Below are 22,556 nucleotides of genomic sequence, written 5' to 3'. Positions count from 1 at the left end.
ATGTCATTTAAGTGTGTGTCATTGCGCCCTCCAGTGGACGAAACTAGCAACAACGGCAAAGCGTAATCATCCTACGTCGCAGTTTGACCGGTTTGCAATGTGTTTGTGCAGATTGGTCTCTGGCAGAGGAAAACTACACGCAAGCGTTGCGTTTGTGTCCGCACTGTTTCAGCCAAGAGCGAGCCGTGTTGTTCTCCAACAGAGCGGCGGCCCGACTGCATCTGGTAATGCAACGCACGCTCATGCTAGCGCACTAACACATCATCTCGTCATCTGTAAGGCTAGCGCAATGTCCCGAGTGGACGAGCCAGCGAGTGTTAAGCTAGCAAAATGCTAACGGCAAGTTTTGCACTCTTGCGTCAGGACCGGAAGGACGACGGGATCGCTGACTGCTCCAGAGGTGAGTGATGTCATCGCGGATTGGTTCGAGGCCCTTTCATAATGTTTGTGAACGATGCTTGCGGGCCACCTTCGAGTTGTGCCGGTGGCGTCGTGGTGGGAAGGTCAATGGATTGAATGTTTATGACGCTAGCACTGGAGCTGAATCCGGACTACATGAAGGCCTTGCTGAGGAGGGCGGAGCTCTACGAGCAGACGGAGCAGCTGGAAAAAGCGCTGGACGACTACCAGAAGGTCCTGGAGCGAGACCCCGAGCAGACGGCAGCCAGGCATGCCTGCGCGGTGAGTTCGAGGTCCGCTGCTACCGATACCATTTTGCAGCCTTTTTCTTTCCGTTTTGAAATCAGCCGCAAAACAAAATGGATATCTTTTAGCAGATCCATCTGTCCTTTTATTTTTTAGCGGGTGAGCTGAAGTCGTGGCACAAAAGTCTCGACAAGACTGAAGCTCACTAAAGCACTGTTTGGAATTATTGTATCGAAAAAGAAACACGGAAATGACAAAACACTTTTTTTTTTTTCTTGTTTTAGGAGAAAGTAGCTTTGAAAGAGCACTAAATCTGAGCAAAGTTAATACTTTGGCGCCATCTTGCGGTCAATAAATTATGCTGAAGCCCATTTATACAAAAGTCGTGCTTTGCCACCATCTTGGTGAGAAATGAGTTGAGGAGTTTCATTTAGACAAACATAGTGCTTTGTTGTCATTTATCGGCAATTATAAACCTGTGTAGAGTTCTTCCTACTTCTCACTCGGGAGCGGGCTTGTTTTGATGTTTTGTTCTGGAAGTCCAACTACTTCCTGTCCTTGCAGAGGTTACCGCAGCAGATCCACGAGAAGAACGAGAAGCTGAAGGAGGAAATGTTAGGTAGGAAAACGCGCAGCCCCGCATGCGGCGCTCTGAATTTTCAGCTGCTTATTGACAACCTCTACCTGTATTGCCCGTGGGCAGGTAAGCTGAAGGACCTGGGGAACATGGTCCTGCGCCCGTTCGGCCTGTCCACCAACAACTTCCAGGTCAACCAGGACACCAACTCGGGCTCGTACTCCATCAACTTCGTCAACAAGCCCAACGACGACGACAACACGTGACCGCTGCCGCGCCCGCTTGTCCGCCTTTCACAATAAAAACTTTGCTGTTCCATCCCAACGCCGGGCTGATCAATGACCAATCAATAAACGATAACACTTTAATGAACACACGTTGACGATTGACCAATCACTGAGCTCTCCTGGACATCAGCATCTCCCGAATGTTGTCCTCCGCCTCCTTCACGCTGCGTTCCAGGTACACCTTCTTCTGCTGCAAGGCACAAACACGCAATGCCGACTCGTCAGGACGTCGGCAAGCTCGCTGCCGGCCAATCCAGCCATTATCCAAACCCCTCACCGGGCTCGCGGGCATGCTGGAGCCTATCCCGGCTGTCGTACCATTACGAGTACTCAACTCGGTCACTAATACCGCTAGTACTTTTGATACATAATTTAAAAACAACAATGACAGATCATTTTAAAGAAAGACTTATATATCCCAATAAAGTATTTTTCCTTCAAATTGCATGAAATTAATGGCAATTTTTTAAATAAAATACTATGCATATTTTGTTAAAACGCACAATTCAATGCATTTTAATAAATAAAATGAAACGAATAATCAAGTGGCCCAAAAAAAGTCCCATTTAAACTATGCAGTTGTACATCATAATGGACCGACCGGTCAGCCATGAACGCTTTTAGTTCCTGATCCTAAAATGGCCACAAGTCGCGAGTACCTTTAAATAATGCCAGATATCGGCCCGATAATGATACCTGATATCGGTACTTGACCATCCCAAATCAACCCCATACAAAATAACCTCCCAGGAAAATGTCAATTGTTTCACAAAATTGTGTAACGTCAGCCATGCATTTTTTTCCTGAAAATTTGATGAAAATTAACAACAGCACTGAAATCCTCAAATTAGCATGTTGATGCTACATTAAAAAAATTTTTTAGCATTTCTGAGTGAACTTTGTTTTTCACAAAATTAGCATTATCCCACTTTTTCATCTTTTTGCAGGACCTTGCTTGGTTGTGTTTTTAAACTTGGAACAATTTACATCAGCCCAAAAAAATTGCAGAAATCAGATAGAAATACAAAATCTTAATTTTGGGGCTTTGGAATCGGAATGAGCTGAGCAGTTAATGGTTGGAGCCGTTCGAATCAGTCAAATTTGAATCTGGAGGTTTCGTTGAATGTCCCATAGGAAATGAATGGGGAACTATTTGGTGAATAATTGTGGAAAGGGCATAAATATTTCTTGTCTATTTACTGACGTTGAAATGGAATGAAGCAGTCACGAAATGCGGAAAAAGAAGAAGTGACTAATGTCGAGTGTGTTAAAAATATGTCAACTTTGTGGCGAAAAGTACCTCCAGTTCTTTGATTTTCTCCTCGGCCGTCTTCTGCTTGGCCTTCAACTGTTGCGTGATGTCGTCCTTAGAATGCAGGATGAACCTGAAGCGCAAGCGTCGCCGGAGTGTTTTTAGACAAACGAGGGTCGGACGGACGGAAGGAAGGACGGACGGAGCGAGCGACTCACATGCGTCCAACGCCCTCGTACATGCGCGTGTTCCCGCCGAGCGTGTTGATTTCGGCGTGCGTGAGGTTGGCGTGCTTCTGCATGTGCATCAGCTGCTCGATCTGCAGGTCGGCCAGCTTCACCTTCTGCTGCGTGTCGATCACCTTCACCTGCAGCTCCGAGAAGGCCTGCCACGCACAGAGAGGGTGTTTAATTGCATTCCAATGGAAATGGAGACCACATGTTCATGTACACACTCTATACTGGTCGCTGCTCAATCACAATCGTTGGGAGATGTTGAGGCGCTCGAGACGAGGCATGTTGGACAGTTAACGGTGGTTTTAAAAAGTCAATGTTTTGATATGATGGACTGTTGAGTAAACAGGGCTGAGCACTTATGCACGGAGGAGCAAGTATATATATATATATATATATATATATATATATATATATATATATAAATATATATATATCAATATATATATATATATATAAATATATATATAATTTATTTATTTTTAAGGGTCATTACTGCTGTAATTTCATACCGTGATATATTGTAAGAATCTAATATTGAAGCATGCCTGATGTTGACAAACAACGGACTGGTCGCTTGTCAAACAATGTCAGTGCACAAAATAAACAATGAACTGGTCGCCATTCATTCCCATTCACAATTTCGAGTGTTGAATGAAGCTAGCACGAAAAGCCTAGACCGAGAAGTCCTTAGCCGAGTTTCGAACCCCGAAGCAAAGGCGAGGCGATGCAGAGGTGCGAACCACGAGCCACCTTGCTGCTTCGTAACAGAATCGAGTCACGACTAGTCGTCGTGTCGAGAATGGCTCAATTAGACGGTCTTACTAACAAGTATGGTATTGCGAAAGTCAAAAAAATAGACATCTTTTTATTGAACGAAACTTGCGAATGCGTCTTCAAATTAGGTGAATTACCTTCTTCAGCTCCAAATCAACCGGTGTAGCCATTTTCCTTAACGTTGTGGGGCGCATGCGCATGAGCCACTTCCAGTTTGACAACATCCGCTCGGAATATATTTTAATTATTATACGCATTATTATCATTAACTTTATTATTAACTTATATTAATTTCATTATTCACCATTAACGTTTATAGTCAACATGTGTTTTGTCCTTTTGTGTGTAGTATTTTTATGTTGTTTACAAAACGTCGTAGTCAGTCGTGAACGTGTTACTCACCTAAGGGACGTACTCCGAAATGCGTTACAAAACAAGATAAGCACACGACATGGAACTATAATTAAGGGCGACCCCCTATATAGGCGACCCCTATATCATTTATGAACCCATGGCAACAACCCGGAAACACTTCATCGCGTAATCCGCGCGCGGGCTTGAATAGCAGATGAGGATGACGGACTGACGCTCGCTTGATCTCGCAGGACGACCAAACCGACTCATGAACTCAAACCGACAAACTGACTGACTGACTGACCGACTCCGACTCCAAACAAGAGACGAGCATGGCGGCGACTCCTCCAAAGCTAGCACGCAAGTCGTTTCCCGACAGTCCGTCGTCGTCCGAAGGTTTCTGCCGCCGACACAAAAAGATTTCAATCGAAGGGAACATTGGTAAGTTCACTTTTCCTTACTCAGTAATCGTGAAAGCAATCATGGGGGTTCTAAATACACCCCCAAACACCCACAAACAAATTAAGCTATCTCTAATATGTGTGCATTTGTGTACACTCAATTTAATATCATTTCATTTATACATTGTTTAATTGAATTGAAATTATCTTTTATTAGGCCAATAAGGTTTTAATTCCAACTTCCAAGCCTCCACACACAAACTGCGACAACTTAACCGAGCAATCGAGTATGTGCCAACGCAGCTCTGCTTAGCTCTCTGGCTTTGACATAAGCTTTCACACTGCCGTCCGCTTGAAAGTGGCTTTGAATGTTCAGCCTGTCTGGTGTCTCGGTCTTGGGCAGAGAAATGAAGCGTGATTGCGAGATGATGTCAATTAGCACCATCACCCAGACCAGTTTTTTCTGCCTTTTTTTTTGTTGTCGTTTTTGTTTGAAGTGAGTTGTCTGTGTGACTTGTGACGGGTTTGTGGTTCCAGCGGCGGGCAAGTCCACGTTTGTGCGTCTCCTGCAGGGGGCGTCGCCCGAGTGGGAGGTCATACCCGAGCCCATCGGCAAGTGGTGCAACGTCCACAACGACGGTGAAGATGTCTCGCAGGTGACTGGCAAAAAAGACACGTGGATCACATGATTCTCATCTCGGTATCAATTCTGGTTGTTTAGTTTTTTTTTGCGGGATCTTCTTGTCGTTGAAGACGCGTCGCGTCCTCTCAGACGTGCGTCCTCTCTTTTTTTCAGGAGCCGAGTTCCTCGCAGAAGAGCGGCGGAAATCTGCTGCAAATGCTTTACGACAAGCCGAGCCGCTGGTCCTACACCTTCCAGGTACGACGACGACCGCAGCTCGTAACCCGAGCCCCGCCGCCGGCTGCCGGATCAAGTGCTCACTTCCTGTCTGTCGTGCGTGCGCGTGCGTGTCTGTCAGAGTTACGCGTCCCTCAGCAGAATTCGTTCCCAGCTTCGGTCGCCTTCGCTCAAACTCCAGCGGGCGGAAAATCCCGTGCAGTTGTACGAGCGCTCGGTCTACTCGGACAGGTGAGCGAGCTCGGGTGTCGGGAGTTGCTCCATTGACTTTTGATTTTCAGCTGACATCGAACCCGTTTTGTGGCTTTTGCGTGCAGGTGCGTGTTTGCGTCCACGCTGCGGGAGAGCGGCGGCCTGAGCGAGACGGAGTGGAGCGTCTTCAAGGACTGGCACGGCTGGCTGCTGGACACGTTCCAGGCCCAGATCGCGCTGGACGCCTTCATCTACCTCAGGGCCGAGCCGCAGGTGCTCCTCTTCCTCTTCCTCCTCCTCCTCCTCCTCGCCAACTTCCTGGCACACGTGGGCTGACCGCTTCCTCTTTGTTGCAGCGCTGCATGCAGCGTCTGATCCAGCGCGGCCGCGACGAAGAGAGCGAAATTCCTCTCGAGTACCTGCAACAACTTCACCGCAAACACGAGGACTGGCTGGTCCACAGGAAGCTCGGGTTTGAGTCACTCGCAAATTAAGCTTGACAGCGCAACAAAAAACAAAAAAAAATACTATTTTGAAGGTCTTCCATACATTTTGTTCCATAATCCATGAATATTATTCTTAAAGAGAATTAGCCCTAAGACACAACCTTTTAAAAAATAAATTCCATGTCTCCAAGTTCCAAATCATAAAAATAGGATTGTTTCATCCATTTGCGTCTGAAAATCTGCAAATTTGACAAAAATCAGAAAAATTTGCATGCGAGCATGACACTGAAACGTACGACGGTCACGTATAAATAAATAAATATATTTTTTTTATCACGTGACAAAATAATAGTGTTGACGTAACACTAAAAATGCACCAAAACACTCCAAAGTGATTTATCAAATCAAATCGATTGATTCCTTGCAGGCTGGACTTTGAGTACCTGAACGAACTTCCCATCTTGGTCTTGGACGTCAACGACGACTTCAAGGATGATCGCATCAAACAGGAAGCCATCGTTGACCAGGCAAGTTTGCCTTTGTTTTTTTACCCACTGATTTTTTTTTTTTTTTTGAAAGGCCTCCATTTTGTTTTATTGTGTTATTTTTTTTATGTTCTCAGGTCCAAGAGTTTCTCTCAACGCTGTAGAAGAAAGAACTCTTTTTTTTTTTCTTCTTCTTCTTTCGGGTCTATGGATGACACTTGCGACTGCTGGGACGAGCCCATCTGGCAAAAAACAATTCCTGTTTTTACGACCGCCCCTGAAGGCACCGCCAGATAGACGTTGACCAGTTATGTCTTGAAAAAAAAGACTCCCACAGGAATGTTTTTATTTGTTTGGTGAATGAATGACATTAAATGTTTCAACGTTAGCAATCATTGCCCGAGCCATTGTGCAAGCGCGCCAGCGGCCGTCAATGTTCAACCCCGCCGACACGACCGCACGTGTGTCGAACACGCCGCGCGAGAACCCAAAATGGTGTGTTCAGCTGCTGACCTTCCCCGACTGGTCGCCCGCCGACTTGTTTGCTGCTTCGAGTCCGCAGGGGTGAATTCCGAGGGGAGGTCGCCGCTCGTGCAGCGCAGTGCGCGGCTGGATCACTTCCTGCTGGACTGAGTGGCGACCGGTCCACTCTTTGTGATTGACTAGCGACCAATCCGGAGCGTATCCTGCCTCTCGCACAAAGTAAGCTGGGATAGGATCCATCTAACGACCAGCAGGAAGTTATAATGACGACGGGAAAGTTCTGATTTATATCGGGGAGTTCTGATAACTCTCAGGAAGTTCTAGTGACGTTCGGGGAGTTGGAAGCCTAATAAAACCGCAAAACGGGTGCCACGGCGGCCACGCACACACATTATTATTTATTGAAAGGCAAACCGGCAGAATTTCGTGGCCGCTCGGCCAAAATGGTTGATCGTCACAAAGTCAATCAGTGATGATGAGCTGCCTTTTCATGCGGGAATTGCGACATTATTTGCACTCGGCCACATGTCGGCCCATCGGAATGCGCCGGACATCAAGTTTGTTATGCAAACACGCAGGCTGCAATTCGTTCGTCCAGTCATCACAAATTGCCTTCAAAAATGTCTTTTGCATTTCAGTTTATTTTGAAATCACCACCGCTGCCACCATCCTAATTACGAGTACTTGACCGTTTTTTTTGTTTTTGGTACGAATATTTGATGAGTGAGAGGTTTTAATGATCCAGCAGGAAGTTCTACTAATCCGATAGGAAGTTTTAATGAAATAGCAGGAAGCTCTAGTGATCTAGTGTGAATCTTTATTGATCTCGAAGGAAAGTTATAATGGCCAGAAAGAAGTTGTAATAAGCAGCAGAAAGATTTAGTCGTGGAGCAGGAAGTTATAATAAAACCGATAGGAAATTTTAATGATCCAGAAAGACGTTCTACTAATCTAGTGGCAAGTTTTTTTTTTTTGTTTTTTTTTTAGTGGCAAGTTTTAATTAGCAAGCAGGAAGTTGTAAAGTGTGTCGAAGTTGTAATGACCAACAGGAAGTTTTAGGGATCTCGTGGGATTTAGTGATCTAAAAAAAAAGTTGTAATGTCCGACAGGACATTTGAGTGATTTCAAAGGAAGCTTCACTGATGAGCAGGAAGCTTTGGTGATGTAGAAAAAAGTTGTAACCAAAAGGAAGTTTTTTGGGATCTAGCAGGAAATTCTAATGATCCACTACCAGCTTTTAATGGTCTCGTAGAAATATTTAATAGTCCAGCTGGATATTTTAGTGAACTTGCAGGAAGTTGTAATGACCATCAAGACGTGTGTCTTTTTCTAGTGCGTGCGTGTCCAATGACTCATCGTGTCCGTCAAGTTATTGCCAGCAAGACACGCAGGAACATTAACAGACACCGCCATGGGGGGGCGCGGGGGAAGGGGTCAGCCGGAGCCGAGCGACGTGTCAAAGTCTGCACCCCCCCCCCCCGATGAGGACGCATCCCTGTCGTCTGGCCGTCGAGTCCTGGTGCCATACAGTAAGCAAACGTCCGCCGGCGGCAGGAAATCCTCTTGTTTGCGAACGTGCGCACCTTTTAATCCTTTAAGGCGACTCAGCAGACTCGCAGCAAAAATTGTAAGAAAGAGCGGACGCCGCCGTCATGACAACTTTCAGCAGATCGGATGTCAGGATTTGTTTTTTGACAGGTTGATTTGAAGACGAGAAGAGCGGTGACATCGTCATCATCATCATCATCATCATCATGGGCTTCAGTGAGCTGTTGGACGAGGCGAGTATTCTGATTACAAGGAGAAAGTAATGGGAGTCATTTGATTATATGGAGAACGTTTGGGAGTAATCCGATGACAAGAAAAAAACATTGGGAGTCATTTGACTCCAAGGAGAAACAATTGCAGTCTTGTGATTGACTGGCGACCAGTACAAATCCTGGGACTGACTTGTGACCAGTCCAGTTTTTCAGTTCGCCTTATGATACACTTGTGACCGGTCGTTTGTCTGTGTTCCCTGTTATGAGCGGCCGCCCGGTCCATTGGTTATCCAGATGTGCCGTGTGATTGGCCAAATTCTATAGAAAGTTCAAATGAGCAGCAAGAAGTTCTAACGAAGCCGTAGGAAGTTCTGTAGGAAGTTCTGCTGCTCTCGCAGGAAGTTTCAATCTTCTTTGTCCAACCGGTCAGATGGGAGGTTTTGGGCGGTACCAGTGGATCCATGTGACCCTCATCAGTTTGCCGGGCTTGCTGATGGCGAGTCAGAACCTCTTGAACAACTTTATCTCCGGAACCCCTGTCCACCACTGCAGCCTCTCGACCAATCACAGCTTCTGGAACCTTACGCCGCATGTACGTGATTGGTTTGCGTGACGCGTGGCCGGTCGCCGTGCTATTGACGCGACATCGCCGTTGTTTCAGGTGGACCGGACAGATTTGTTGAAGGCCTTCATCCCGATGGACTCTTCAGGACTCCGACTGGACCGCTGCAGGAGGTTTTCCCAGTGTCCTATCTATTTTTTTTCGGCTCGTGGCGTCAGTGGCTAAATGCTGGCTTGCTTTCAGATACGTGACGCCGCAGTGGCAGATGCTAACCGCTAACAGCTCGGCTAACACGAGTGACCTGCACACCGAAAGCTGCGTGGACGGCTGGACCTTCGACAACTCCGAGTTCCACGTCACCACCGTTTCCGAGGTAACCCAGAGCATACGAGAGGGTTCAAGTGATCCAGCAGGAAGTTCTAATGAGTTGCTTGAAGGTCTGGTGAACCAGCAGGAAGTTGAAGTGATCGAGCAGGAAGTTCCAGTAGCACATTTTTTATTTATTTATTTTCTTATTTCTAGATGATTTCTATCCATTAAGATGTTGCAATGATCCACTCGGCTTCGTCTGTCCTTCCTTCCTTTTCTCGGTCTCTCCTTCGGTCTCTTGAGGCCTCCCTGATTTTATGTTTTTTGGATTTGTTGGGGTCTGGATGTTTCTTGGGTTGGGGAGGAGTTCTGGTGGGTGGTGCCTGGTCGGTGCTGGATTTCACCTTCCTTGGTTTTCTTTGGTCCTTCCTCGGGTCTCCTGACGGCGGTGTTCGGTTTAGGTGAACGGTATGAGATTTTTTCTAATAGTTTTTTTTGGTGAGCTAACAAATACACGCACGCACGCACGCACATACACAAAAAATAATAATAATAATAAAAATAAAAATAAAAAGAGCAATGATGATGACATTTCCGAATGAACAATACTGAGCTCTTTATTAAAAAAAAATTAAAAATAAAAATAAATAAAATAAATAAATAAATAAATAAAAAGGTGTTGCAATGATCCCGCAGGAAATTTCAGTCAGAAGAGGTTCAAGGTCTGTCACGAGCAGTTCGAATGTTCCTGTGTTTGAAGTTGAAGTTGTAATCTTCCAGCAAGAAGGTCTAAAGACCGAGCAGGAAGTTCTAGTGATCCAGTAGGAAGCTGTTGTTCCCAATGAGTGTTGCGTTGCGTTGTGTGTCTTTAGTGGGGTCTGGTGTGTTCGTGGCGTCCCCTCAAGCAGATGATCCAGACGGTGTACATGGGCGGCGTTTTAGCGGGCGCCGTCATCTACGGCGGCCTGTCCGACAGGTGAGCCTCTAGTACTCGAGCCCATGTGTCAAGATCCGGTCCTCGAGGGCCTGAGTCCTGCATGTTTTTTGAGGTTTCTCTACTCCAACACACCTGATTCGATGATCAGGATCATTCTCGGGCTCCTGCGGAGTTTGCTGATGAGCTTAAGTATGAATCAGCTGTGTTGAACGTGGGAAACCTCGAAAACATGCGGGACCCAAGGCCCTTGAGGACCAGACTTTGACAACTCAAACTAACTCAAACTACCAGAGACAAAAATCCTTGGCCAATAACGCCGATTCTGTTGACCAGAAATCCGTTTGCCACCTTTTTTGTCCCAGGTTTGGGCGGCGCACGATCCTGATGTGGTCCTACCTGCAGCTGGGCATCCTGGGCTCCTGCTGCGCCCTGTCGCAGTCTTACACGGTCTATTGCGTGTTCCGTTTCCTGAGCGGCATGGCGGTGTCGGGCATCATACTCAACTCCTCCTCCCTGAGTAACACGTTCACGTTCCGACATTGAGGTTCTCGGCGGCCACGTGGCCGCGATCAACATGAACACGAAACGCTCGCTTTTTCTCATCAGAGGTGGAGTGGATCCCGACCAAAACCAGGACTTTGGTGGGCACGCTTACTTCCTTCTACTTCACCTTTGGTCAGCTGCTCTTGGCGGGTTTGGCTTATTGGCTGAGGGACTGGAGGAAGCTGCAATTGTTGGTGTGCGCCCCCCACGTAATCTCCTTCGCCTACAGCTGGTCCGTCCTCATTCGAGACATCGGTCGCTCCCCATCGAAAAATAGCCTTCTGATCAAAACGTCACTGCTCAGGTGGTTATCAGAGTCGCCGCGGTGGCTGATCCTCAGGGGGCGGTCCCAGGACGCCTTGAAGATCCTCCACAGAGTCGCTCACATCAACGGGAAACCCAAAATGGCGGACAAGCTGACGCTGGAGGTTGTCCTGTCAGGCATCTGACAAATGAAATCTTGCAGCCTCCTTTTCGCCAAACACCCCCACTGAAATTTGAAATTCTTAATTGCACACGTGATGATCTCCTGCGGCAGATTGGCGGGGAATCGGCGTTGCAGCCAATGGGAATTTGACATGTGCGCCATGTGGCCTGCAGGTGCTTCACTCCCACGTGAGCAAGGAGATGGAGTCCAATCGCAAAACGCCGACCGCCTACGACCTGCTGAGGACGCCCGGCATGAGACGCATCTCCGTTGGCCTTATCTTCGTCTGGTGAGGAAACGACCACCGAGAACCAGACTGTCGCTCCTCGTGATGCTAAGAGGCTAACTTTAGCGCAGGTGCGGGGCTCCAGTCACGTGACTTGACTCCAATCAGACTTAAGTGGGCAATTTTTAAGACTTAGGACTTGGCGAAAACTGAAAGACTACGGCTTGCTGTCTTTTGGGAAGATGATGGTTCCTCCAACTGTTTGTGTTTTTTTTTATTGGTCTGGACTTAGCCTCGCACTTGCCGCTGCCTGACTTGACTTTCGACTTGCTGAAAGTCTCGTGTGGGCTCGACTTGGCTTCGGCCTGAAGATACGACTTGTGACTTCCTCGCACCTCCGAACGTTAGCAACAAGACAGCAGCCATTCACGTGATGTCTGCCCGTGTTTCCTCTGCTAGGTTTGCCACCAGCTTCGCCTACTACGGTTTGGCGATGGACCTGCAAAAGTTTGGGGTGAGCGCGCTAACATTCTAGCCTAGCTTGCGCCACACGCTAAGCTAAGAGCTCCCCATCCTCGGCGCAGGTGAGTATTTATGTGATGCAGCTCATCTTTGGAGTCGTGGATTTTCCCGCCAAATTTGTGGCTCTGGGCATGCTCAGTTTCCTCGGGAGGAGGATGACTCAGGCCTTGTGCCTTCTCGTGTCCGCCCTTTTCATCTTTGCCAACATCTTCGTCCCGAAAGGTAACGCACACAAAGACGGGACTTTTTTTGTTTGTTATTGAAAAGGGACTTTGCTCGTTAATAAGCAACCGTATACTTTTACAAATTTCTGTCACTCTGTCAGACTTGCAGGCCATCAGAACCACGTTGGCATGTCTCGGTAAGGCCTCCACGTCGGCGTCCTTCACCACGGTTTACTTGTACACCAGCGAACTTTACCCAACCATCCTCAGGTATGGCACGGTTAACAAACGAAGGAGTGGAAAGTCCAGATCTGGTTTCATATAGAACAACTATTTCGAGATGTTGTTTTTCCACCACTGATGACATTCTACTTTGAACCTGGTGCCTGTAGGCAAACGGGAATGGGTCTGGTATCCACTATGGCCAGAGTGGGCAGCATGGCGGCACCCGCTGTCCTCATCCTGGACGAGGTAAGCCTTTGTTGTTAAAAGCGCTGCGATTGCTGCAGCGGGCTAATCAAGTCGGTCTCGCGCCGCCTCCAGGTCTTCCCCGCTCTGCCCAGCGTGGTGTACGGGGGTGCGGCTGTGGTCGCGTCAGGCTTTGCTTGCTTGCTGCCGGAAACGCTCAACGTTGCGCTCCCGGACACAATCCAGGATGTGGAGGCTCGATGGTGAGTGGCCTCAGCGACTCATGCTAATGACCGAGGAGCCGTTTCCGTCCGACCGCCATCTTCTTTCACACAAATAAGAAAAGCTACTGTAATTTCTATCTATAAATCTAAGATTGGATGCCAATGTTGACAATTGGGAAGCCAGCGGTGCTGGAACGGCAGAGCTGGTGGGCAAAGCCTTCGTTACATCGGCCCATCATTGATTGAGCGTCCACATTTTTGGAGAGTGCTTTATGACGCAAGGCGGCAAATTTTTTTTTTTTATATTGAGCACAGACTGAAGCAGGTTTACGTCCCTCGATCCAGGTCGGTCCATCTCGCCGAAAATGTGGAAGTGCTCGCTCAAAAGGTGGAAGTGGATGTTCTTGGAAATTTCATGGATTAATCACTTGTGAAATGTGTGAAAAGTTGTGCAAAAAAGGTACCGAAACATTGAACAGTTGACAGGTTCATCATGAAAATGTACCCGAAATACCCCCAACTTTTTTTATTTATTTTGTTGTTGTATGTATTTAAAAAATGGGATTATTAAGTCGAAAAGGTAATGAAACAATTAATAAAAAGGTATTTTTTACAGTTTGCGGAGCGGCAACATAAACTCAAATGCACTTTTGTTGCCTTTTTCAAATCAATTTAATTTTAGTGCTTTTGATGTGATCGACATGTTTTTCTGAAGGTCTGGAAGAAGCCCAGAAGGCCAGAAGAAGGACGTTTCGTCAGAAGACGAGCACGTGGCGCTGTCTTTAAAACCAGTGAAAGAAGTTGAAGGGAGCGGTCTCAACGCCCTCTGACCTCACAATGTGGCTGTTCATTCACAGATGTGATCATCTGGTTCGCATTTTATTTGTGATGCAGCAATCATGTGATGGCTTTTATTAATATGGAGTAATCAAGGATTGATTTGAAGCCTTATCAAAGAAATATAAATAACGAAAAGACAATGGCATCATTTATTTTCAATTGTACTGTAATTATAATATTGCATGTCCACAAGCTGTTTAAATAAATAAACGCATGAAATAAGTCATGTTGAAGTTAAAATATGAACATTTTCAGTAATCTTTTCATAATTGAACAAAAGGGTTAATAAATAAATGTACATGTGGAATAAGGTTTCATAAATGAGCACATGAAATCAAATGTTATTGTTTTATTTGTCTGGGGGGAAAGTCCCAAAACACCAAAAGGTATTCAACAATTTTCGATTGCTAATGTCTATGCTGACCCTGCAGACCTTTTTTTCCCCACTTATTTTCATTTCATATTTGTTTTTTTGAAGAATGAAAAGATTGTGTTATGTGTAAAAACCGTATGTCGCGAACGTCTCCCGCATCCGAGTGACTTTTTTTGTTCATCAATGGGATGCTGGCCGATGTTTTGTTTCGCGGAGAGACTAACATCCTGCTGACGTCATTGCACTTCCGAGTCTCGTACGAATCGGAACGCATGTTGCTCGGTGTTTCATTTGACAGACAGCCGCGGCGGCCAATCGCGGGCCGCCAATCGGCTGAACCTTTGTACAGGGGGGCGGGGGCGACGCGCGCTCGCTCGCATAGCGGAAGAAAATGGCGGCCGCGGCCACCGAGCCAGGAGTTGCGGCGATTCGAACAACAGCTACGACCGACGACCGCTCACCGGAACCGGACTCCAGCGACCCGGAGCTCATGCTAGTCTCCCAGGAGCCCGAAGTATCGCCGGAGCCCGAGCCGGCCGCGGGGTTCGAGCAAGCCACGGAGTTGTATAGCCTTCGCTCGGGAGACGGTGGGGACTGGGAGGAGCGCCGCCATGTCAGACCAGAGCTGGAGCTGGAGCTGGAGCCCGCGGCGGGAAAAGTCCTAGGTGAGGCCGCAGCCAGCGACCCACTCGTCCTCAACCGGACCGTCAATTTCTCTCCCGGGGAAGCGGCTTGGACCGGCTCAGCACAGGCGGCGTACCGCAGCATTCTCGCGGAGCCCAAGCCCTCCTCCTCCGCCGTCTTCCTGCACTCCTTCCCGGCCCCCCGACCCCCGCCCGGCGCCGAGGCCGGCCTTTCCTTGGCGGAGCCGGCGGAACCGACCCCAAACGCCGCAGACCGGGACCGAGGCTACCCGGCTTCGTTACAACCGGAGCGAAGCCCCGCTACTAGCCAAGACGCCGTATTGGACGGTACCGCGGACGTGGATCCGCAAGCCGAGGGGAGGGGCCTGCGTCGCGGCTCGCCGCCTTGCGAGTCCCCGAAGTCGGACGTCAAGCCGGCCGAAGCCTCGGCGGGAGCCGAAGCCGCGTCGTGCTCTCCGCGGCTGGGCGGATGTGTGCAGGACCTGAGCCTCAGCCTCGGCTCCGAGGTCCGGGTCTCCTTGGACCACGTCATCGATGACGCGCTGGTGGTGTCGTTCCGGGTGGGCGAGAAACTCTTCTCCGGGGTTCTCATGGATGTTTCCAAAAGGTAGGACCACTGAATTATTTCATGAAATAATTTGGTCATCAAAGTGGGGAAGATTTGGCCACTGGTCCTGCTTTTCAACCAGTCCGATCTGTCAACCTTTTCTTTGGGTTAATCACCTGCACATTAAAAACGAAACATTTCCCCTTTGCTATTAAAATGGAAATTAATTTGTGCGCTGCGCAATGGGCCGGCCAGCAGCTTCATTTTATTTTTTTAAGTGATTTCTGCACCCAACAAAGGAAGTCATGTCAGCTCTTATTTTGAAGGGGATTTATTTTGATTTGGTTTTTACATTAAAATCTCTAAGGTTCTCATGTGCTTGGCTCAGGTTCGGACCTTATGGAATTCCCATCACGCAGTTTCCCCGACGCGAAGACCAGAGTCGACCTCAGAGGGCGGCGGCGGTCCCTGCAGAAGCCGCCGCCCCCGTGTCCCCAAAGCAGGAACTGCCCACGGATGCAGATGCGGCACCTTGCCCGTGGAGCGCCAAGCCACCGCCGCTGTTCCAGGAGGGGGAACCGTACCCTCCCCCGCTGTTCATCAGGGACACCTACAACCAGGCGCTACCTCAGCCGCCGCCCCGTAAGATCAAGAGGCCCAAGCGGCGCTACCGCTGCGAGGAGCCTACTTCTATCATGAACGCCATCAAGCTGCGCCCCCGCCAGGTGCTGTGCGACAAGTGCAAAGGAGTGGTGGCGGCGGCCGGGCGGCGGCCGGGCTCCGTGGACCTGAGAGGCGAGGAGGCGTCGCGGCGGCGGAAGGCGGCAGAGGGGCCCGTGTCCGCTGAGGTCAAGCGACTGAGGAGCGACGACAGGAGTGGCCGCGGAGACGACAAAAATGTTCGCGGCGACAGACGCGCACCATCAGGGATCAGAGTGCCTGCCGCCTCGTCTGCGTCCTCACGTCGCGTCCTGCGGGCGGTGTCCTCGTCCTCGTCCATGCATCTGAAGCTGAACTCTAAGAAGGTTCTGACCAAGGGAACCTCAGCGGATCGCTCCAAAGCTCGCCAGGTTCTCAACAAACTGGCGCGGAACTCGCAGCCTCCGCCGCCGCTTGGTGAGAACCAGGACATAGAGGACGGCGGCGGCAAGACCTTAACGCGTGCCGCGGCCTTGCAGAACCACAACCAGAACCAGAAGGTCCACTTCACCCGCCGCCTGCAGCACCTTAGCGCCACCTTGGTCGGCCCCGCCTCGCACACGGCCCTGCCGCCTCGAATGCGCCTCAAACCCCAAAGGTATCGTACAGACGACCCTCAGGCCACCTCCTCCTCCTCCTCCTCCTCCTCCTCCTCCTCTTCTTCTTCTTCTTCTTCCTCCTCCTCCTCTTCCTCGCCTCCCAAACAGAACGCTCGCTTGAGCCCCAACCCGCCCGTGTTCAACCCCGTAGCGCCCCCACCGCGCCTCGCCCCCAGTCCGACGCCGCCCTCTTCTTTTTGTGCTGCTACGGAGGACAAGGTGACTCCGCCTCCACCTCTGCCTCCTTCCTGCCCCCCGCACTGCAACGTCTCAGAGACCGTAGACCTCCCCCCGCCCCCCGACCCGCCGGGTCCCTTAGCGCCCCCCTGCCCGCCCCCCATGGAGGCTGCGGTCGGCGACGAGGAAGGAGGTGAACTGAAACGGCGTCGCAAGTCTTCCACGTCGTCGTCCTCTTCCTCGTCGTCGACGTCGTCGTCCTCCGCCTTCTCCAAATCGGTTTCCAAAAGTCTGCTCCCCGACGGGCGCAGCGTGTGCGTGGGCGACATCGTGTGGGCCAAAATTTATGGCTTCCCCTGGTGGCCGGCGCGGGTGTTGGGCATCACGGTGGCGCGGCGGGCCAACGCCGTGCTGGCGGCGCGGCAGGAGGCGCGCGTGTCCTGGTTCGGCTCGCCCACCACCTCCTTCCTGCCGCTGTCGCAGCTCTCGCCCTTCCTGGAGAGCTTCCAGTCGCGCTTCGACAGGAAGAGGAAGGGCCCGTACCGCCGCGCCATCTCCGAAGCCGCCAGCGCCGCCAAGCAGCTGACGCCCGAAGTGCGCGCGCTGCTCACGCAGTTTGAGACGTAGCGGTAGCGCGGGCCGCCGCCCTGACCGTCCTCCCCTCCCCCCAATTTTGGCAGGAATCCAAGAAGGTGAGGGAGGGGGGGGGGCTCCCTCGCCTCTCTTGTAGACTTTCTTATTTGAGGCGTCTGCCCACAGGAGCTTCTTCAGGTGCCGCCAGGCAGATTTCAAGCAGCCTTAGCGGCTACGCGAAGCCAGTTTTCCCCCAACTTTTATCGAGCCAAGGTGCCGATTCGACATCCGAAAAGATCTCCCACCCAAACAAAATGCATCGAGCGCTATCGGTCACTGGCATAGCTAGCTAGTTGAGGTGCAACGATTCATTGACAACTAATTAGCAAAATAACGTAATATTGTGATCATTGATTCATTTAGAGACTTTTAAACCGATAATTACAGTAATTATTCATTGCAGTTCTACTAGCTAATAATTTATTTATTGTAGGACTGCAAATAATATTTTAGTCGATTGGTCTGTTAATTTTTTTAATGTATTTTTTATCCTCTCTGATGCTAACGTGCCGTGGCTCCGTTGTTGGGAATCGCTGTGCCGAGCGAGCGAGGGCGGTTGCAATTTTGTTTCAAAAATGTTGTGGTGCGTTTGATGCGTGCGTTTTGTTTTGTTTTTCTTCCTCATGCTGTGACGGAGACGAAGAACTGATCAAAGCTGTGAAACTGTTCTCCAAATGGAGGTCGGGGGGGCTCGAATCGTTTCGAGTTGTCGTTGATACGCGATCCCACTAAGATCCCGTTGCCAGGCTGACCCTCGAACCCTCCTCCCCCTCCTCCCCATCCGATGATGACGATGGTACATTTTCCCTCTCTGTTTGTCTCCTCCACTTTGGGACTGTTTTTTTTTTTTTTCTTCTGTTTGCAGATTAGAGATTCTGAACAAAAACAATTTTGTGTAAATGTTTTTTTTTTTCTTCTCTCTGCTGTTTCAAATGTTAAATAAAATTTCTCTTTGAATTGTGGTCATTTGAGCTTTTTTTCTCCCGCCGCTGCGCCCGCGTTACTCAACGCTTTTTTTTTTTTTTTGGTCGGATTTTCTTACCTGCAAACAGAATGTTTTGAAGCAAGCAGAGTGGGAAAATACCAGCAGGTTAGCATCGCTACGTTAGCACGCGGGTTAAATGTCCTGTAAAACGCAAACAAACACAACAGTAGCAAACAGCACCACAATGTGGCCGCAATTGCAGTTTGGTACAACTAATAAATGGGGTTTAAGGTCATGGAAAGCCGTTTGACGTCCGTGTACTAGTTCACTTTGTCCCCATTGCTAAGAGAATTCATGTGTGACACGACTAGGACGAGTAGAATGACGTGACTCCATCTTAATAGCGAGACAAAAGCACGCTACTTGACTACTAGCAACGTTAAATTAAAATAAAATTCTCATCTAGCCCTTCAATAGGACCGTGCCAAGTTCTGGTCATGTCTTATAGTCGTGGGAAAAACTTTACAAGTAAGAGAGTGGCTGTACTAGTGCAAACTAGTACATGTGAGGTCCGATGTAAAGCAAGTATATAGAATGAATATTCCAAAAGCTTGCCTACTATTTGATATTTCTGCCCACTCGTCGGACAAACTAAAAGCGCAACTACATCTTATTACAGTTAAACAAAAACTGCTTGCTACTAGTACTACTAGTGACATTCTAAAATTCTACGAGTTAACATCTAGAGAAAATAACTGCTGGTAAGACATTTGTTCTACTAATGCATTATAGAAGTTTCTCTTTCGTGAAGACGACTAATCTTGTACGTACATGGACCGAGCTGGATATCAAACACTTTAACAACTAGTTGACATTTCTGTGGACTAGTAAAATGACAATATTACAAAAAAATAAATGTTGTTCTCTAAATGACATTACTAGGCAGTAGTAGAATTGATAGGGCGCACAAAAAGACAAACTTCATTTTGTTAGGGAGACAAAACTGCACTCGTCAAGAATTCTTTGCTACTAGTACTAAAAATGACTTGTACTAGTGAACATCTAGGCGCTAGATGTAAACTAGTAGCGCTGGATTCTGCGTTTCAATTGTAGTGCCTGGTCATCATTCACGTGCACTAACGTCATAGAGTTGTCGAAAAGCATTACTAGTATGACAGTCAGTCGACTTGCGAGCTGACTGGTCTCGCGAATGAGGATGAAGAGTCAACGTGATGTCCGGTATATGGAATAAATGTTCAAACATCAACTGAACAACGTTTGGCGCACTCAAAGAATAATTACTCGTAAGCAAAAACTGAGCACTATGATGTTTGCGTGACACGAGGACGACAAGTGCAGTGCTCGTCCTGCAAGTAAACTAGTGGAATTTTATCATGTGTAATAGTAATTTTGCCATAATTTTGTACATAATGCATATTCATAAGTTATGTTCTGCTGCCAAATCCCAGCATGCCTTGCAGCAGGTTCACATAATTGTGATGACATGTGACATTTGTGTCGTTGCAGCTCCGCCTCCCTGAAGAGCTGCTGACGTCGTCCGCACCGCCGCCGCCGCCGCCGCCATCGGCCCGGCCGTCAGTCACGGTCACGCGGACTCCGCCCACCAATCACTAATCTATATTTAATGAATATATTTATGAAGCAGAGCGGCCAATCGCAGACGTCTCCGCCCCCTCGTCCGCGAAGGGTGCTGGCTGCTGCGACGTTAGCCTAGCCTAGCACGCCGGCTTGTTATTGGTGTTAGTCGTCATAGAAACGAAGATGAGCAAAGCAATGCATTGTTGCACGTGGTGTCAAATGTTTTAGGGTTGGGCGATTAATCGATTTTATTTATTGAATTGAGTTTGTTTGGCAGGAAGATTTCTTAAAAACTTAAAATGATGTAATCCCTGGCCTGTATTATTCAAATATCGACCAAATGAAATCCAGTAGGACTCATTTCAACAGACGAGTCATTTGTTTAAAAAAAATTGGACAAGGGAAGTGCGCACCCTTGTGATGACATTGATAAAAAAAAAAAGTCAAATTGGAACATGATCTACGACTACTTGATTAAGTGAGTAATCATTTCATTGTCTAACGTGAAATCGACTAAATCGAAATTTCAGCCTCTCAACGGGAAATATTTGTGGATTTCTGCATGAAAGCAGACGGATTGGTTGATCGATCTTTGTGTTGAATCAAAATATACGACATTTGAAAACATCTGCTTTTGCTTTGGAAAACAATCAGAAACACTTTTGATGATTTCCTGACGGCTTTTCATCAAACAAGTAATTGAATCTTAATCAATTTTTATGTTTGTCCATTTGGAATGTCCTGTTTTTCAATAAAGGAGGTAGAAATATTTTTTTGTAAAATCGAATTCTTCCATGAATTGACACAATCATCAAAATGTCAATAATTGAAATCATTGATCGTTGCAGACCGAGCATGTGCAAATGTCCAATATTTGAAAGACAGTCCCTGGCCACAACACAATTTCACGTTGTTTTACGGTATCATAGATTCTTTAAATGGTAACTTTTTTTTGTTGTGGAATTTTGTGAAATGTAAAACTTTAAAGTGATGTCCACTGCAAAGCAGAATTGCTTGACACCGCTACACGCCTATGCTAAAGTAAAACTTTGTGACTTAACTCATTTAACAACAAATTATAATCCCCACCGAGGTGGTCAAAAATAGGCACAGCTGCCGGTTCAATCGCTTTACAGAACAAACGTAACAAGCACTTTTTGGGCCGTTTGTTAACAGTTGAGCAAACGGCAGCTAATCTGATTCGACAACTGCCAACAGTTAAGCCTCTCCTGCATTTTATTTGAAATTCTAAAATATTTTTATAGAATATTTTCTCAACCCCCTTTAGCCTTGAGGAAAAAAATCCTTATTCACTGGCTCCCACGTCACTCACCAGCCCAGGCCCTGCCTTTTACAGCCACACACACACACTTAAAACTCACAGAAACTACAGTGGACAGTGTGAGGATGGCGACCTCAAGTGGACAAAAATAATACCTGCCCCTCATGTGCAGTTATTGTGTTAGTATGAAATAATAAAATACTGTATACACTGTACATGTTACTTTGTGAATTTTCATCTACCGCATCGACTTTTGGCAAGGATGTTTGGAACCCGGCACCGGCTACCAAATGGGCCAGAGTAATCATTATGATGAAATAGTAGACATTGATAAGTACTAAGGTTACTAGGACTAGTTTGACAGAAGTTCTAGAATTTCGCTCAAGAAGAGAGTAGACAAGGTGCAGACAATGTGTATTGAATAAAGGAAAAACACCGATACCAGAATGCGATTACGTACAGTGAACATCAGACAAATATAATAAAACAATCCATTCACTCTCAAAGTTAATCAATGACATACAAATCCCAGAGTTTTTAGTCCACCCAAAGTCTGCTGGATCGAGTCCAGGAATGTTGGTGTGAAAAGTGCAGAAAAATGTTGTGGTTGGCAGAAAGGAAGGAGAGTCGAGATGAAAAAAGGCAAAAGTGGGGTTGTGGGCTACAAAAAGCCCCCTACCAGCCTGGCAGGAGGAAGTCGACTCTTGAGAGGTTCCGATCTGTAGGTTCCGATCCGACTCCTCCTGGCTCGCCGTCAAGTTGAGAACCCAGCCTGACAAAAGTACCATCGTTCTCAATCACGTTAATGTACATTAACTATCACATATTCTACTTATATAAAATCATGAATAAATATCATCACATAATCAACGGATATCAACCATCGTCATTAACATTCTTAATTCCTCCCATAATGAGGCAACATGGCTGATGTACTTCAACCGTTAAAACATTTGAGGACAGACGACATGTCAACAGCATCGCTAACTACATTGAATGAGCCCAGCAAGGACGACAGCAACAAACATTTCACTCACCCGTCGTCACGGCGACACATCCACGCAAAAAGGTGCTCGAGTTAAAAAAAACAAAATCAAAGTATGCGGTAACGAAAGATTCAAAACTTTAGCTCACGGAGAAGCAACTCCCATCCGCGCTACGGTAC

The 22,556-nt window shown here is 47.7% G+C and overlaps 6 protein-coding genes across 13 annotated transcripts in view; 4 read left to right on the top strand and 2 right to left on the bottom strand.

Moving 5' to 3' along the window:
• LOC147161231 (platelet-derived growth factor receptor beta-like) overlaps positions 1-1,426 on the bottom strand; it is a 22,223-nt gene extending 20,797 nt beyond the window's left edge. For all 7 annotated transcript variants that reach the window (XM_086098771.1, XM_086098774.1, XM_086098770.1 and 4 more), the window contains exon 1: positions 1,142-1,426. The gene's annotated coding sequence lies outside the window, so the exon portion shown is untranslated. The remainder of the gene's footprint in view (positions 1-1,141) is intronic.
• Positions 1-1,594, top strand: part of ttc1 (tetratricopeptide repeat domain 1) — a 3,047-nt gene extending 1,453 nt beyond the window's left edge. Inside the window, exons 4-8 of the mRNA XM_086098780.1 lie at positions 112-224; positions 364-400; positions 533-681; positions 1,210-1,264; positions 1,349-1,594. Coding sequence (XP_085954906.1) covers positions 112-224; positions 364-400; positions 533-681; positions 1,210-1,264; positions 1,349-1,488 — 494 coding nt within the window. The 3' untranslated portion in view covers positions 1,489-1,594. The remainder of the gene's footprint in view (positions 1-111; positions 225-363; positions 401-532; positions 682-1,209; positions 1,265-1,348) is intronic.
• On the bottom strand, positions 1,573-22,556 carry pfdn1 (prefoldin subunit 1). Of its 2 annotated transcripts, XM_086098783.1 has the most exons (6): positions 22,429-22,556; positions 22,071-22,163; positions 4,430-4,525; positions 2,980-3,146; positions 2,810-2,894; positions 1,573-1,699 (listed from the first exon to the last, which is right to left on the bottom strand). In XM_086098783.1, the coding sequence occupies exons 3-6, from the start codon at positions 4,457-4,459 to the stop codon at positions 1,616-1,618; spliced, it is 366 nt and encodes a 121-aa protein (XP_085954909.1). In that variant the 5' UTR covers positions 4,460-4,525; positions 22,071-22,163; positions 22,429-22,556; the 3' UTR covers positions 1,573-1,615. The 2 variants fall into 2 exon arrangements, with proteins under 2 accessions (XP_085954909.1, XP_085954908.1); XM_086098782.1 differs by lacking the exons at positions 4,430-4,525; positions 22,071-22,163; positions 22,429-22,556 and adding an exon at positions 3,909-3,995.
• On the top strand, positions 3,962-6,896 carry LOC147161229 (deoxycytidine kinase 2-like). Its single transcript, XM_086098781.1, has 8 exons — positions 3,962-4,566; positions 5,064-5,182; positions 5,323-5,406; positions 5,507-5,616; positions 5,703-5,850; positions 5,934-6,049; positions 6,451-6,550; positions 6,646-6,896. The coding sequence occupies exons 1-8, from the start codon at positions 4,458-4,460 to the stop codon at positions 6,670-6,672; spliced, it is 813 nt and encodes a 270-aa protein (XP_085954907.1). The 5' UTR covers positions 3,962-4,457; the 3' UTR covers positions 6,673-6,896.
• oatx (organic anion transporter X) lies at positions 8,466-14,159 on the top strand. The gene is made up of 16 exons (XM_086098779.1): positions 8,466-8,618; positions 8,690-8,772; positions 9,182-9,343; positions 9,413-9,486; positions 9,557-9,686; positions 10,495-10,598; positions 10,922-11,076; positions 11,166-11,334; positions 11,407-11,530; positions 11,703-11,818; positions 12,215-12,269; positions 12,340-12,499; positions 12,603-12,711; positions 12,834-12,912; positions 12,985-13,112; positions 13,789-14,159. Exons 2-16 carry the CDS (start codon positions 8,746-8,748, stop codon positions 13,901-13,903), a joined length of 1,707 nt encoding a protein of 568 aa, XP_085954905.1. The 5' UTR covers positions 8,466-8,618; positions 8,690-8,745; the 3' UTR covers positions 13,904-14,159.
• On the top strand, positions 14,674-18,542 carry pwwp2a (PWWP domain containing 2A). The gene is made up of 2 exons (XM_086098778.1): positions 14,674-15,537; positions 15,866-18,542. Exons 1-2 carry the CDS (start codon positions 14,678-14,680, stop codon positions 17,577-17,579), a joined length of 2,574 nt encoding a protein of 857 aa, XP_085954904.1. The 5' UTR covers positions 14,674-14,677; the 3' UTR covers positions 17,580-18,542.

The sequence above is a fragment of the Leptonotus elevatus genome, chromosome 16, assembly GCF_054856555.1.
Source record: "Leptonotus elevatus isolate MCC_2025b chromosome 16, RoL_Lele_1.0, whole genome shotgun sequence".
Taxonomy (NCBI): domain Eukaryota; kingdom Metazoa; phylum Chordata; class Actinopteri; order Syngnathiformes; family Syngnathidae; genus Leptonotus; species Leptonotus elevatus.
This window is presented reverse-complemented; position numbering and strand designations above follow the sequence as displayed.